This window comes from Nothobranchius furzeri, chromosome 6 (genome assembly GCF_043380555.1).
Source record: "Nothobranchius furzeri strain GRZ-AD chromosome 6, NfurGRZ-RIMD1, whole genome shotgun sequence".
NCBI classification, from domain to species: domain Eukaryota; kingdom Metazoa; phylum Chordata; class Actinopteri; order Cyprinodontiformes; family Nothobranchiidae; genus Nothobranchius; species Nothobranchius furzeri.
Window position 1 is genome coordinate 40106413 of NC_091746.1, and position 16431 is coordinate 40122843.

Below are 16431 nucleotides of genomic sequence, written 5' to 3' on the forward strand. Positions count from 1 at the left end.
GGCGTTGCACATTTGCGACGTTAAAACCTACCTACCTGCTTACTCCACATACGTGTTTCATGAGCATTTTTTAACTCAGAAGTACCCCTGAAGGACTTAGTTGTTCGTCCTTTTATCAAAACTTATTTTGAGCCTGAGAGGGTTAAACATAAATTATTGTGAATTTTTAATAAGATCTGCTCTCTGGAGAAAGAACAGACGCCGAATTTCCTGCATGTAAACATTTGCTTTAGCTGTTCAAGCTCAGGGCGATTCACATGAAGCCGGTCTGGCTCTGTAGTGTGGAGGGCCAACTACATAATCCTGGGCTGTTGAAGCCTGTAAGACATTTTTGATCATCTGCTCTCTCCTCTCATCACCATTCACCACCAATACCTGACTCAAAAACACTTCTAGATCTGATGAGGGATAAATCAATAATGCACCCAAATCTACTTTTAAATCATTCATGAATACACAAGAAGGTTGTTTCTTCTAACAAACATCAGGGTAGAGCTAGCCAATACGTAGGCCCAGACCAACATCTTCAGTCTAGAAAAAGACATCATTAAAGGTTTGTTAGTGAACATGAGAGCGCTGTGTGTGCAATCAGCAGATTTTTAATCCATAAACATAATTCTAATAAATCCACATCCATAAACAACTAACTAGCTGCTAGTTTCGTTCTGCACTGGTTCACAGCTGACAAATGCATTCATGGACAGACTATATATTTACATAAATGGGATGGCTTCCCAGGCTAGCAGGATGATACAGATAACAACACTAGAGGTCGACCTTTATTGGTTTTTCTCTTGCCGCTACAGTAATGACAGGTAAAGGTATGGGTAAAGGTCATGGTCAGCCGATGGCTGATTGGTGCTGCCGATATCTCATGGCCGATATCCAGATGTTTTCCACATTATTTTCATGCACAAAACTTTTACATTTTCTTTTGTGCACTGCTCAGTGTTAAAACCAGACATCTAAAGTTGATCAAACAAATCCGTAAACTGACCAAGTATTAAACATTCAAGTTGGAAATCCTTTTAAGAGAATTTATTGAAGCAGATTTTATTCAGGAACATAAAAATACACATAAATTAAATTCTGCAGCAGCACTGGATTACCCAGGAATGCAATCGGCTAATATATTTAAGAAATATCAGCTGGTCTACTCCTAGACATCACTGCATTATGATTGGACAGTATTATTTTCTTGGGTCAATATGAGGTTTACTGAAACCAAAATGGCAGCTACATACTGATCTTACTGTAATCACTTCCCTCAGTGTGTGTGTCCTCTTTAGGGCTCTCTTCCTTGTTTTCCGAGTCTCTTTGTTCCTTGTTGATTTTGCCCTCGAGTCATGTTTTCCTTCACTCAAGTTTGTTTCAGTTTAGTTTCTTCTGAGGCGGTTTAGTCTCATCTACTTAACAAAATGATCACATAGTCCCTGCTTCCAGCCTGCTGCTTCCTCTGTGTCCTGCATTTGGGTCTCATTTCCACCACCCACCCTCCAGTCCACACAACAAACACAACTGGTTGTTTGCATTGTGGCTTTCAGATTTCGACCAGCGGCTGTTTTGCTCATGAACGACACTATCATATCTAGAGTTCAAATCACAATCTAATTACATTAAAATGATCCAATCAGAAAACATCAGGTCTTAATGGGTACAATCATTCTCTGTGAACATTTCATTATGTAAGCTGTACTCACACTTTAACCTGCCTCTGGGGATAACCCTGCATAAAACATGTCCTCTCTCTCTGCTTTGATGTGCTTCTGTGTGTTCCTCTGCTGTTCCATTAAACTCAACGGTTCATGTCTTCTCTACATCCTTCTCATCTTTTTATTTTTTCCCATCTTGCCGTTTCTCACATCAGATGTCCCTTAGTTTCTTTGTGCGATCTGAATAATCTGGAGCTTCCTTTAAGGTTTTGACAAGAGGAGCTGCTGAATAAAACAACACAAAAAGGCAACTAAAAGTTTTCCTCTCTCCCTCGCTTACGACTTTAAAGCACAAAAATGCTGTTAGTGGTTATTGTTGATTTGTTAGATTTCTTCGGTTGCCATTTGAGGTGTTTGTGGACCAACAGAAGAAAAGAGCAGGTTGAAGTCAGCTGCCTGAGCTTACCTCTGAGCGGGGATTTCATTGCAGCCTCTACCATGCCGACAAGCAGCTGGAGGCTCTTGGGGTCTTGAGAGAGGCCGGAGGCAAAAGCTGCCAGGGCATCGGCATGACGACCCAGATACTGAAGGGCAACCCCCTGACGAAAGTAAGCCTGAAAAGAGGGGGGATATCATCATACTCAATATTTTGACATTAGAAAATACATCAGAGGTCTAAAGGCTTGTAGATCTGGTTTAAAGTGGGGAATAATTTTCACAAGAACAAAAGGAATTTGAAGCCTAAGAAAATGTCCTCAGGTATTACAGTTGTATAAAATATTTCTAGACAGACACTTTGATTTAAATAAGTACAGATATTTGAAATTAGCCCAGAGTAAGCAACATAACATGTTCTAATACATTGTGCAATCTTGTGTTCATGCTTTCAACATCTCTCGTGCTGATAATGACAATAAGGGGTTAAACGGGGCCGGGGCTGTCTGGGTCTAAGCCACAGCACATAAGCCGGCGCTGCATCATGGGACCAAGATTAAGCAATTAAGGATGACTAGAATAATCTTAATTAAAAAAAAAAATCATAATCAAGATTATTTTGGTCAACATCAAAACCCACTGAGTTGGAAACACTGCATTTATTTTCCTAAAAACACAGACAAGACTTTGACATGAACATCTTTCTGTTGAACTTTCCCTTAAAATCACTGGCAAGGTCAATGAATCCTTTACTTGAAACCTGCTGTCTTGAACATTGAAGATGCCAACATGAATGAATTAGTAAAGCAGATGCTTTCATTAGTCATATTGTTGTCAACTGGTGATCGGAATTGACAACATTGAGCATGAACAGCTTTTCTTTCATTGGCAAATATGAAACTCAAAGGTTTTTGCTTATCCATGAATGCACAATTCCCAGGCAGCGATAAAAAAAAGTGTAAGTCCAACCCAATGACAATCCATTTCCCGTCGTTCACTTTATAGAGCCGGTTCGTTAGCGACCGACACATCACTACGAAACACACTTCATTTGTGCCATAATTCTGGACTTGGTAGAACATTGCAGCAGAACAACAGCATTGTGCGCGCGCGCTCTCTCTCTCTCTCTCTCTCTCTCACACACACACACACACACACACATACACACACACACACACACACACACACACACACACACACACACACACACACACACACACACACACACACACACACACACACACACACACACACATTAGTAACCCCTAGATTCTCAGTCTGGAAAAATAAAATCAAGACATTGAATGCATAGGATCAGAGAAACACAAACACACTCTGCTCCCACTGCTGACCTCAGTGTAACTTTAGTGTCTCCTCTCCTCCTTTAATTGCCTCTCTACCTCCCTCCCTGTCATTTATCACCATGCCCCCCTCCTCCCATCTAACATTAAAGCTGTCATGACAGCCAGTGAACGAAGACAAAGGGAGGAATTTGATTACATGTTTACCCCCCTTTCCCTGCCTGTAACTTTGTACACATGCTTTGTCCCCAGTCCTCATCTTCAGGCAGGCTCATTGAAATAAATGGAGCCAGGGGTCAAGACTGATCTGACGCAGGACGCCTTGGAGTCCTCAGTGTGTTTAGCCTCTTTCATAAGACAGACCATCACGTCATTACAGAGTGATAAATCCGAAGTGTGGGTCTCGTAAATGCGGCAAGGAGCAAAGGGGAAAGGTGATCAAATTTGATTCTGATGCGCTTAGCCTCGTAGTAATATTGCCGCATGAGCCCCTCGCCTCTGACGGTTAAACGTATGTCAGCCCCGCTAATCCATTTGGCGCGACTGTGGGAACCCACCCCCTCCCACCCCCCACGCAAAAGAGGGTGGTCGCGTTAGTGACGTATACTGCACGCCGAGTGCCAGCCGGAAGGGATATAAACACTGATAAAAATGGCCTCTCACTAGTATCTTTTCACCATGGAGCTTTTGGCCGTACGAGCGGACGAACAGATTAGTCGCCTTTTTACGGGGACGGTGAGAGACAGCCAGCTGTTCGACAGAGTGGTGAAAACACTGGCTGAGTGGGGCGTGAAGCGGGACAAAAAGCAGGTCACATCAAAGCTAGAGGTCCTGAAAAAGAAATTTCATCAGTGTGACGTGTCTTCCGTCTGACGCTAGATGCGCGACCCTGTACGTCACATGCAGGGGGGGGGGGGCTAGTGACCTCCCTTTATCCCATCTTGGTTTGAGAGGTGCCTGATGGCAGTTTATTCTAGCTTCAGCTTTGCTACTATAAATGCCAAAATCCTCCCCAGGGAGCCCCGATCAATTCCCTACGGTCCTATAAAAACAGCTTGTGTGTCTGTGCAGAATGTGAACAAGTCACTGTGCCATTTTACTGCTGATTGACATAAAGTGGGATAAATAAGTGGGACTGGCAGCTGAGACCCGAAAGCTCTAGTCTCAGAAGACATGACATTTATTGACACCATCATTGTTTTTACTACCAAAGCCAGAAGTTACAGTTTTAACAAGGAGAAACACTGCACATTGCAATCTGATGACTTTATTTTTGTGATGTTTTATGAAATGTTGAACCTGAACAAACCTTAAACCTCCTCAGAAGTTCCAGTTTTGTTATTTTTTTATTATGTTCTTTGGGGGAATAAAGTATTTTTAGGAATGCATTGTCTAATTCCATTTCAGTTTAAAGTATTGCAAAGACACGTGCGCCATGAAGAAAAAAGACTTACTGCTCAGGGTCACAGCAAACAATACACCAAAGCTTCAGACAAAAGTGCAATGCTGTCATCACACAAACTAACAACGTTGGAACTTACAGCAGGATCCTGATCAGCTGTTTCCATTTGTTTAATAGAACAGCCACTTTATTGTATTTCACTAAAGTCAAGGATGTTTTCTTTACAAACAACAACTCTTTGTGGAGAAATACCGCAGTGGATCACCGCGATTAATTATTGAGACAAGTCAAACAATCAGAACCGTTCAGTGCTGAAAAATCCTTCCCACTCTGATAGGTTAATACTTCCTCCTAATGAGGGCTGTTTGGGGCATTGCCTATAGTCACTAGTCATTTAAAATTTATACACAAAAAGCCTCTGTAAAAAATACAACGAGAACTGCTAAAAGTTGAAGGGATATCCATCACCCACCACTTTTCATGTCGGCATTTTAAACTAAGATCATCTATAGCTGAGATATGATGGAGTTAAAATGTTTTCAGGCTATTCTGGGTATTCTCTGGGTCTCATCCCAGTGTGATGTAGCTGGAAAACTTCCAGGACCAGGATACAAATCTGGAGCCTGAAACACCGGAGTTGACTCTTTTCACAGCAGAGGAGCCCTGAAAGCACCACATGTTGGTTCCACGTTTCTGCAGGACTAGCAACTAACATAACCCAACAAATGCTGTAGAGGCTGGCCGATATATCGGGCCGATATATTCAACTTTTTCTATATTGGCTATCATCTGAAATAATTTTTAAATGCCGATAAAAAACTAAAACATAAATCAGGCTCTGTGTGACCAACTGCCACCACTACTACACTGAAGAAAGGACCCCAACACACTATTCGTTTTAATGTTTTGAGTTTGTTTTATATTTGAAGTTCAAAAAATATTAAGATATTTATTTACTTATTTCATTTATATTGCCCACAGTGAGTGTATATATATATATATATATATATATATATATATATATATATCGTCCTTAATAATCAGCTTTAGATATTGGCCATTAGCAACAAAATTCTTTAAAAATCGGTATCAGCATCTGCCTTAGAAAAACCATATTGGTCGGCCTCTAGCTGCTACAATATAAATGCTGCTACTTTGTGTATATATTTGTACATAGTACTGTTGATTTTACATTCATATTATTTCTTTATTATTTTTGTATTCTTTTACATTTGGCACCAAAGAGAGTGGCACTCCAATTTCTCTGTACCCCGTACAACAACAATAAAGACTATTCTATTCTATTCTATTCTATTCTATTCTATTCTTTTAAAATTCTAGACCTGGTCAGCAAGGGATGTATAGATCCCAACTAAAGATAATGAAACTCCCTGACAGGTTTATGAAGCAGACTAAAGCAATATTTGTTCACAGCTGTTAAAAAATTTTATACAACAAAGAGCTCAAACACTTTATTTTTCAGTGAAGTCAAAATATCAGAATCAGAGATTTTGTTAAAAACAGCCTCAAAGGCAGAGTAGTGACTTTGTAGGATCTCACATCACTGATGCCATGCTGAGAAGAGGGAGACAGTAGCCTGACCTCTGACCCTCAGCCAGGATGGAGAGGAGACCAAGTGTTGGACTGGTATTATTCAAATTCAATTCAATTCAAGTTTATTTATTTAGCGCCAAATCACGACAAGAGTCGTCTCAAGGCACTTCACATAATAAACATTCCAATTCAGGTCAGTTCATTAAGCCAATCAGAAATAATGTTTCCTATCTAAGGAACCCAGCAAATTGCATCAAGTCACTGACTAGTGTCAGTGACTTTACAACAATCCTCATACTAAGCAAGCATAAAGCGACAGTGGAGAGGAAAACTCCCTTTTAACAGGAAGAAACCTCCAGAGAATCCTGGCTCAGTATAAGCAGCCATCCTCCACGACTCACTGGGGAGTATTATGACCTGGGCTGAAATCCACGATAACATAAGGACACTCCGACTTTCTGCCTAACTCTACTTAGCACTGACCCTCAAATCTATGTTCATCCCGCTGACTTAGCTGCGGTAAACAGGATGCAGGGATTCACATGCAGGCCCTTGTGTTTTTTTCTTGAGCTTCTGAGAGGGCCATTTCTGTCAAGCATGGACGACTATATCAAGGAAGAGTGTTATAATCAGAGAATGATGGTAATTACCTCTGCTTGCGAGCTGATGAGCAAGGGTTGTGTAGGCGTGTGTGTTGGCGAGATCTTGGTTTTGTGCAGGTGTGTGTCAGAGCTTTTTATCCCCTCCAGGGGTGTAAACATGTCAGAGGCAGACAGGCAGTGACAGCAGGGAGTGCCTGACCTCCTCCACACATCCAGCCTATTAGCTCAGTCTGGCTGCATTACCTGTGAAGCTCACACAGGGGGGGGGGGGGGGGGGGCTTCTCCCGTTTACCCGTGTTTGCTGCTCCCTTGCAAACACGGGTAAACACACCCTACATCTTGTTTGTTGTGTGTGTGTGTGTGTGTGTGTGTGTGTGTGTGTGTGTGTGTGTGTCTCAGTAGTGTTCCAGAGCATCTCTGAATTGCAGAAATCTCCTCCTGATTCCCGGTCAGGCTCGTAGATGGACCCTTTATCAGAAGCTGACAGGTGCTTGTCAGGTAAAGTCATGGGATCGATACAAAGGACAGAACTTGTTTAGCTGTAGTGAACACTACAAGAGTGTGTATGCAGAAGTCATGTGTGTTTATTTCTCCATGTTCACATGGGAGCTCTCACTGCTATGCTTAATAATCCGTCCAATGACAGCGTCAATAAAGGTCAGCCACGGTGGTGAAAACAGATCCTTCAATCTGCTGCTCCTCTGAGAGTTACACAGCTTCAGATGTTTGCTGCTTAGGTTAAAGTTTATTCAGCCACAGCAGGGAGATGCTTTTAGGGAAAAAAAAACATAAAACGATCCCTGAACTTTACTTATGCAGCATTAAACTGAAGACAAACAGAGTTGGAAAACAACAATTAAACATAGTGGAGCACTGAGCAACAGGAGACCAGAGACTCTCCTATGAAGCTGATGGGCAACCCAAAGTGTGTTTAATTTAGACTATTAACCCTCTGGAGGCAGGCGTTGCAGATTTGCAACGTTAAAACCTACCTACCTGGGTACTCCACATACGTGTTTCATGAGCATTTTCTAACTCCTGAAGGACTTAGTTGTTTGTCCTTTTATCAAAACTTATTTTGAGCCTGAGAGGGTTAAGGGTGAAGTGGTATGACAAAAGCCATGATTATTGTGGAGAAAATTAACACCTAAGTTATACAAGTACAGGCCATTTACCATACCTGCTTGAACATGAGCGACTGACTTGTTTCTGACGCCCTCTCAGTGGAGCCGAGTGGGACCAACCACTGCACTCCAACAAAAAACCAGTAACCTATTGTAACAATGTCAGATGGTTGTGCTTGTAAAGAATTATGGTGTAAAACTACAGGATCCAGCACAATGCCATCAACACGTTTTGACAGTAAAGCTTACGGGCTTCATCCATGATGGTTACGTGATGCAACTCAACATCTGAAAGGTAACACACTACTGCAAAGCAAGGCTTGTGTTTCTGGCTAGACACACACACACACACACACACACACACACACACACACACACACACACACACACACACACACACACACACACACACACACACACACACACACACACAACAAACTTGGATGACTTGATAGTAATGTGCTGAAGTCTTAATCTCCCAAACTTAGTTGGTGTCAATGAAAGCTATGGATCAAGGGAAGGAATGCATAAAGGAAAGCAAAACAGAGTAAAGGATACTGAAAGGGTTTGTTGTGCCAGTGTTTCAGAGCAAAGGATGTTCACTGGATGAACAGATGCTTCAATTACTGCTCGTAACTCACATTAATCGAGAACAGATGGCAGCACAAGTGGCAGCAGGGAGAGAGAAAGCACGAGCACGAAAGAGAAAGGTGCACAAAAACGAGACATGATGGAGATTGATGTCTTTGGAAATCAGGGAATCCGCCTGAAAACGCTCAGACGAGACCTTTACTCTTGTTCTATCAGGAATCAAACTGGAGATAACCTCATTTCTTTCAGTGTTTTGCTCCCGAATGAAAAGACTCAACAGTTTAAAAATAAAATGAAGGAAGATGCGGAAGATAAACCTTCAGATTAGAATAAATCAATGTGTATTAGAGAGTTCAGAGCAGAACATCATGTTTAAGCTGCTGTTCACTGGATGATTCTGGTTTTCCATTTGCAGTTTTTTTTATTGACAGAAGTTACACTGAATGCATCACATTAATATGACTGTGTTAAAATCAGATTAACAAGCTAGACTTTCAAGTTGTTCTATCAAAACAAGGTCAACACACAATATATACTAGTAATTATTGCCACTTAGCTTCATCCAGAAGCTAATTAGGCAGTTCTAAACCTAGGTTAACATCATACCCTTTAAATGTGTTAACATGGATGTTTAACACTCCTTTGGCCAACAAGCCCAGTTCTTCTCTAAGATTCCATCAAAAACGTGAGATATGAGAATCTCAGCTTTTAGGAAATGCTAACTGGCAAACAACAACAAAAGGAGAGTTGTGCATTTCTAATTTTTATCTCTCGTTTGCCTGGATCCTTATTACAAAAAATAAATAACTAAAAATGGAACCACCAAAGTATTTTAGCTTTGCACCAGTAGGTCAGTATAACCACTAAGAAGTGCTTTGCTTTTTTTAAATTTTCAGGTAATGTTCTAGTTTTTACTGATGCTGATGGTTGAAAAACACTCGGATGCACATAAATAAACCAAATATAATCAAGACTTTTTTACATTTCTGAAAATCACACTTGGATTGGTTAGCTGGTGACCAATTAGAGACAAGAAAACTTGCAAAGTTGCACATTGTAACAAAATGCTAATGTCCAGGTCACACAGGCTATATGATGGTACTTAAGACTAACTATAACATTGTTGTAATTTTTTTCAACTTTTCTCAACAGATGCCTCAGCTGGTTTATAATTTACCTACTTTAAATTCCAACCTTTCCCAAATGGGTCTTGACTTAGAAACTGTGCTCCGAGTTCCATTCAGTCCCAGATGCCTGTGACAAATGTGACTATTTTGAGATGAATAATGCTATTTAATTGTTGCAGTTATGTTCAAATTTCCAGCAAGATGACTGACTCAGGATTAGAGTTACGGTTAGGACGTTGAGAAGCTTTGCAAACAATTCGAGACATTGTAGAAACTGCCTTGTGAATGCCGTTTGCAATTTGCCCCCAACAGTAAGAATCCATGCAATGAGATCCCGGCGTCAGTCTGATCTAGAGATATGCATCATCATCTTAACAAAGTCGTTTCAGGATGCTTACGTAAACAAATAAGAAGTCAAAGACCACTAGACATGTTTGTTGAACAGATGGTTTAAGGAGAAGCTGGCCTCCTCTTGGTTTCCCTGAGTAATAGCTGTTTCAGTTTGCTCCGTCAATACTCCATTTTGTCCTCAGCAGGTGATGTAACAACCTGCTGTGTGATGTAAAGCTCCCACACTGAGATCATTATTTAAGTGTATGAGAGGGTCTCGGGGAGTCATTAAAACAGCAATCTATTCTACAATGATGTGTCTTTGTAGATTTAATGGATTAAAGCCAACTGGAAAAATACAACCCACTAGGAGCTGCTGAAGCTATTGTGAGTTTGACTTAAAGGTGTAAAAAATGTCAACGTGTGTAAGCTGTAAGGATCGTGCTTTTCATAAAACATACACTTCATGCACACTGAAGGATTAGTGCCCCTTCTGAAGGCTAAACCCACATGCACCTGGTGGAGAAGTTTTACTAAGTAATGCAAGTAAAGATGGGAGAAGGAGGGGTAGAATGAACAGCAAAAAATAAGTCAACATCTTAAAATTTAAAACACCACGTGCTGTGTGGTGCAGCGTTCAGTGATGGTTTTCCACATAGTTCAATATCCAAGCACCACGAGCAAGCACTCGTAAAAAGTGAACTTTTTTAGCATAATGGCGGGTTGCATTTAATTATGCTGTTTAGCCAGTTTCCACTCATGTTAAACTAATAGTGTAACACATGGACCCTATTTTAGTTTCTCTTAAAGCGGTTTATATCTATTCTTGTGGGATAGAATTAACTTTGGCTTTTAAGTTTACAATTTATAATTTAACCACCACCACCTGCTGATATAAAGTGGTAGCTTAAGTCTTCTTAAAATCAGAACTCTGGATACTAAATAGAATAGTGCTTGTTATTAAATAATTTAAATTCTGATTTTCTCTATAATTCATCAGCCCTACGTTCTATTGTGAAAGATGAATCCCATCTACTGTGGGTTGTGTACAAGTAATGTTTTCCGTGCTTCAAGCAGAGAAAAATTTTTTTGGTTATTTTTAAAATGAAGTTCAGGGGAAGAATTAAGAGAGAGTATAAAAACAAGAGGAGTCAACAATCTTGACAAGATTCTCTTCTGCAAAATAGTTTCATTCAAACCCAAAAGATGGCAAAATACATTTAATCAATCAGATTATTGAATGATTAATCAAATTCTGCAGGACAAAGACTGGTGGACTGTTTAAACCCAGGTCCAGATTTTTGTTTTATATGAAACCGATTACCTCATAGATCAACTAAGACTTGAAAGTAAAACTCAAAAAAATTATAATATGGAACAAAAGTCCTTTCATTTCATTTATTCAGGCTTAGACTGAGAGACCATCTAAAGGCTCAGGAACCGTTTACAGGTGTTCTAGATGCATTAGCTGATTAGTGTGACACTGAGTCTAGAATATTGAACCATTTCACAATATTCTAATTGTCTGAGATTCTGAATGTGGGGTTTTCATCAGCTGTAAGCCATGATCATCACAGTTATAACAAATAAAGGCTGAAATATCTGGCTTTGCATAGAATTAATCTATCTCATGTATTAATTTCATCTTTTAAGTTGATTTACTGACATAAATAAGCTTCTGCACCAAATTCTTATTTTTCGAGTTTTAACTGTAAATATAAGGAAGTGATACAATTTAGAAATATGAGGCACTTAAGTGACATTTCAAAAAGATGAATGCTATATTTATACAGTAAAAATGTGATAAAAAGAATGCATCAGTGTGCAAACTTACTTTATACCACTTTTGTTCATCGACTCAGACACGAAACACACTGCCGCTCCCCGTTAATCTGCATGAATATTTATCACAGATTCACTGGGACACTAACTAGGATGCAATAATTGAGTCGGAGTGGCTATAAACAACCGTTTCCGTGGGGACCATTAAAGATGTTACAAGGCCAGCTGTGGACCCTCCCACACAGACCCACAGAAACGCACGCTACAGAGCCATAGAGGTGCATTCAAGAATTTATATTCTTTAAAGTAAAGCCTCAGTTTGACTCAAAATCCTTGTTCATCCCGGTCACAGAAGTGTTTTTACGCTGTATGTGTCAGTATCTGAGTGTACTCAACACACTCAGGGTCATCAGTGGCGCCAGGAGCTGAGAGCTCACAGTTTTATTCTATACAACCAACAGATTTGAGACAAATTGTTTCCCTGCAAAGACAAGCCCTGCAAGCATCAATCTTATTTACTTTTAATGGACACAACTAAGTGGAGAAGTTATGTTTATTCTCAAACAAGATTTTTGTGTTTTAAAATCACGTGAAACTCCTATTTCATAGGACATATAACAAATGAGGTCATTTCTCATGTGGAGGAGTTTAGGTATCTCGGGGGCTTATTCACAAGTGAGGGAAAGATGGAGCATGAGATCAACAGGGAGACTGGTGCTGCATCTGCAGTGATGTGGTCATTGTAGTGATCTGTCATGGTGAAAAGAGAGCTGAGCTGGAAGGTGAAGTTCTCTATTTACCAGTCGATCTACATTCCTACCCTCACCTATGGTTACGAGCTTTGCGTAGTGACTGAAAGAATGAGATCATGGATACAAGCGGCCAAATAGGTTTTTCTCTGCAGGTGTATGTTGAGAAACTCTGTCACCCGGGAGGTGCTCGGACTAGATCCGCTGCTCCTCCACACTGAGAGGAGCCAGTTGAGGTGACTGGTCAGGAAGGATGCCTCCTGGGCGCCTCCCTGATGAGGTTTTCCAGGCACGTCCTACCAGGAGGAGACCTAAAGGAAGACCCAGGACACGCTGGACGGACTGTGTCTCTAGGCTGGCCAGGGAACGCCTTGGGGTTCCTGCAGAGGGGCTGGTCCCATTAGTCAGGGAGAGGGAAGTCTGGGCCTTCCTGCTTAGGCTGTTGCCCCGGTGACCCGACCCCGGAAAAGTGGAATAAAATAGATGGATGGACATACATAATAACAAAGAAGCACATATTTACACTTTAAATGACAAAGATTCTAAAATCAATACGTTTCTACATAATCAAAGACAGCTTACCTACAGATCACAGCATTTATCTCATCATTCCTGCAAATATCACAGATTTTTTTTGCCAGCAGTCAGGGTTTATAAACACTTTCATTGACCTTGTCATCTCTGACAGGGATGGACAGGAATCTGAACCCTCTGGAAAAGTCCAGACCAGCAGCCGTCAGCCTCTTGTGATGGGTCTGCCTGTTCATTTACCAGAATGTCACATATGACACTTTATAAGAGCAACAACCGAAAGAGAGTGGAGGCATGGCAAAATGTAATAATATGTCAAAAAGTCAGTTATTGTCATTTCTGCAGCACTAACAAACACAAGTTAAAAAAAAGATGATTAATCGAAATGATAAAAGATCATTTAGACACGATAATGTTGGAATTCAACTAAAGCAGCGAACCATCTGGACAAGTTTGACACAAAGAGGGACTGGCAGAGAGGGAATTTCACCTGAGCAACCGGTAAGTGACCAGGCTGAGACATGAACAGCACAATTTAGTTGACCTTTGACCCTTTTCTGTGATCCAGTCAGATTATATTTACTGGATTTATACACGATTATGTCATTTAGTGTTGTCAGGATTAGCAGGTTAAATCAGAAAGCTGCTTTTAAGCAAACAAATAAATAAGACCACCAAAATCTAATCGGGAGATAACTGTGATTCCATCTTTGTGCCGTAACAAGTTATTTTCTACAGAAAAACAAATAACCCATCCATTTACTGAGACCATATGTTAGCAGTTGGGAAGGGAGGTTATAAAACCCCTTATTTAACCTAAAGTTTGGAAAAAGAAAAATCTCCTTTAGCGTGTCATTTGTTTCCCAGTAACTCCTTCTGTCTCTGGGGTGCTGTTGATGAGCTGACACTCGACTTACACGTTTAAGGATTATGAAGCTTGACTGCTAAGTATGAAACAACAGGAATCACAACAAAATATGTTTTTATGTCCTTTGCCTGCCTTAGAAAGAAACCAAATAATAATTTAAAAGATGTTAAATCAGGCTTTTATACAAAGAAACACACAACTGTTTATTGTGGATAAAATCAATAAAAACATTCAAGTTCTTTTTTCTTTCACACTGAAGGTTGCTGCTCAAAAGAGACACAGAGACTTGCTGTGAATTCTTTAAACACACACACACACACACACACACACACACACGCACGCACGCATGCACACACACACACACACACACACACACACACACACACACAACTCTTCACAGGGAAAAAAACACATTCCAATTCAAAACCAAGGCACTTGCAATAAACACATTAACACTTTGTTTGGTGTACATATCTGGACCGCTCTCACACACGTAACTTTTGTGGGCTTTTTCTGGGAGAGTCCAGCAGGGCTGTTCTTAAGTCCCTGTCCACACGTAGCCGGGTATCTGCCAAAACGTAAATATTTTTCTAAGTTTTGGCCTGTCATCCACAAGAAAACGGAGTTTTTTCACACTAAAACGGATCTTTTTAAAAACTCCGGCCAAAGTGAAGATCTGCGTTTTCTCCATTTTGGGTGTCTGCGTGTGGACAGACAAAACCGGAGTTTTAAGGTCCGCAACGTCACTTTCCGCGACTAAAAATGCTGACATCACGTGTGCGACCTGTGTTTACACTAGCCGACAGCATGGATGCCCTCAGAGCTGCGCTCGCTTTATCAATTGTCCAAGCGCTTTTTGCTTGTTTGTTTTTGCAAGCGGAATTACTGCTCCTTGCGGAAGACCACAGACGAAGGACGAGGTTAAGAACGGGGGAAGTACTGCAACCTACAGGTCTGGCATGTCCTTAACAACATATTTATCCGGGTACGTGTGGACAGGGGTTGTATGAACTAGTCGACTAGTCGACTTCACTGCTCTGTAGTGACTTTTTATGCCTTTCATCGACTAGTAGCTGTCACGTGATAACGACAAAATGGAGTCTGCAGTAAACACAGCAGGTGACGAGCCGGGTGGGTCATTGCAGCAAACTAGCAGAAATGTTTCAGTTGTGTGGAAATACTTCACTAAAGATGAATCTTCTAATTCTGTAACGTGTAAAATCTGCAAGTGCGTTCTAAAATATAGCAACTATAAGTGCTATGCACATGCATGTGAAAAGGCATCCACTAATGCTAGCTGAGGAGGGACAACCCAAGTCGCCTGTTCAGCAGTCAATCAGCGCTTTCACCAAACGTCCCGCTGTAACAGAAAGACGACGGCAGCAAATCAACAATTTGTTGGTGAATTTTATCATCAAAGACATCAGACCATCAGCTGCAGTCCAGGAGACAGCTTCAGAGACCTACTGAATTTTTTCGAACCAGGTTTCAACGTCCCATCCTACAACACACTGTGGAACGGCATTGCACACCAGTATAACCTGCGTGAAAATATTGGTGAAGAAATGAAAGGCCAGAGTGTTTCGCTAACAACTGATCTGTGGACATCTTCCACCATGGAGCCGTATATTACGGTAACTGCTCACTAAGTTACCGATTCATGACAGCTGAAGGCCCTGGTGTTCTGTACCGCTGTGATGCCAGAGAGGCACACGGCTGTAAACATTGCTGGTCGGCTGTCTACAATAATCAGTGAATAGGGAATACAGGTGTTTTGCACAGTCCACGATAATGCCAGTAACATGAATCTAGCCATGGAGCTATGCGAGATGTTTCCACATGATCTGGGCTGCACCGGACACACACCGCAACTGGCAATTAAAGCTGGATTAGTTTTACCTGAGGTTGCGAAAGCTGTCGACGCAGCAAGAAGAGTTGTCAGCCACTTTCGCCACTCTTCACTTGCATCTTGCGCTCTGAAGAAGCGTCAGGAACAGCGCGGCGTAAAGTCCAACAAACTCCAGACTGACTGTCCTGTTCGGTGGAATTCCACTTTTGTCATGCTCCAGCGGCTGTTCGAGCAGAGGATCGCGGTCCAGTCCGTACTTTCAGATGAAGCGGTCACAAAGTCAAGTGTCCAGAAGTCACTTGCCATGACAGCCTCTCAGTGGGAGCTTGTGGAACAGCTGATTCCTGTGCTGCAACCTCTGGTAAAGCCTACTGAAATAATGTGTGGCGAGTTGCACGTTGGGCTCTCTTTCATTTATCCTGTGATTTTCAACATGATCAGCAGCACTCTGTGTGTTGAAGAGTCTGACCTGGCAGCTGTACGCACTTTCAAAAACACGGTCCGACAACAGCTGGAAACGCGCTTCAAACTGAA

General features: G+C 41.2%; 1 protein-coding gene across 3 annotated transcripts in view; it reads right to left on the reverse strand.

Moving 5' to 3' along the window:
• The window catches only part of ttc28 (tetratricopeptide repeat domain 28), a 196478-nt gene that overhangs the window by 76994 nt on the left and 103053 nt on the right, over positions 1 to 16431 (reverse strand). For all 3 annotated transcript variants that reach the window (XM_054744116.2, XM_054744115.2, XM_054744117.2), the window contains one exon: positions 2119 to 2266. In XM_054744116.2, coding sequence (XP_054600091.2) covers positions 2119 to 2266 — 148 coding nt within the window. The remainder of the gene's footprint in view (positions 1 to 2118; positions 2267 to 16431) is intronic.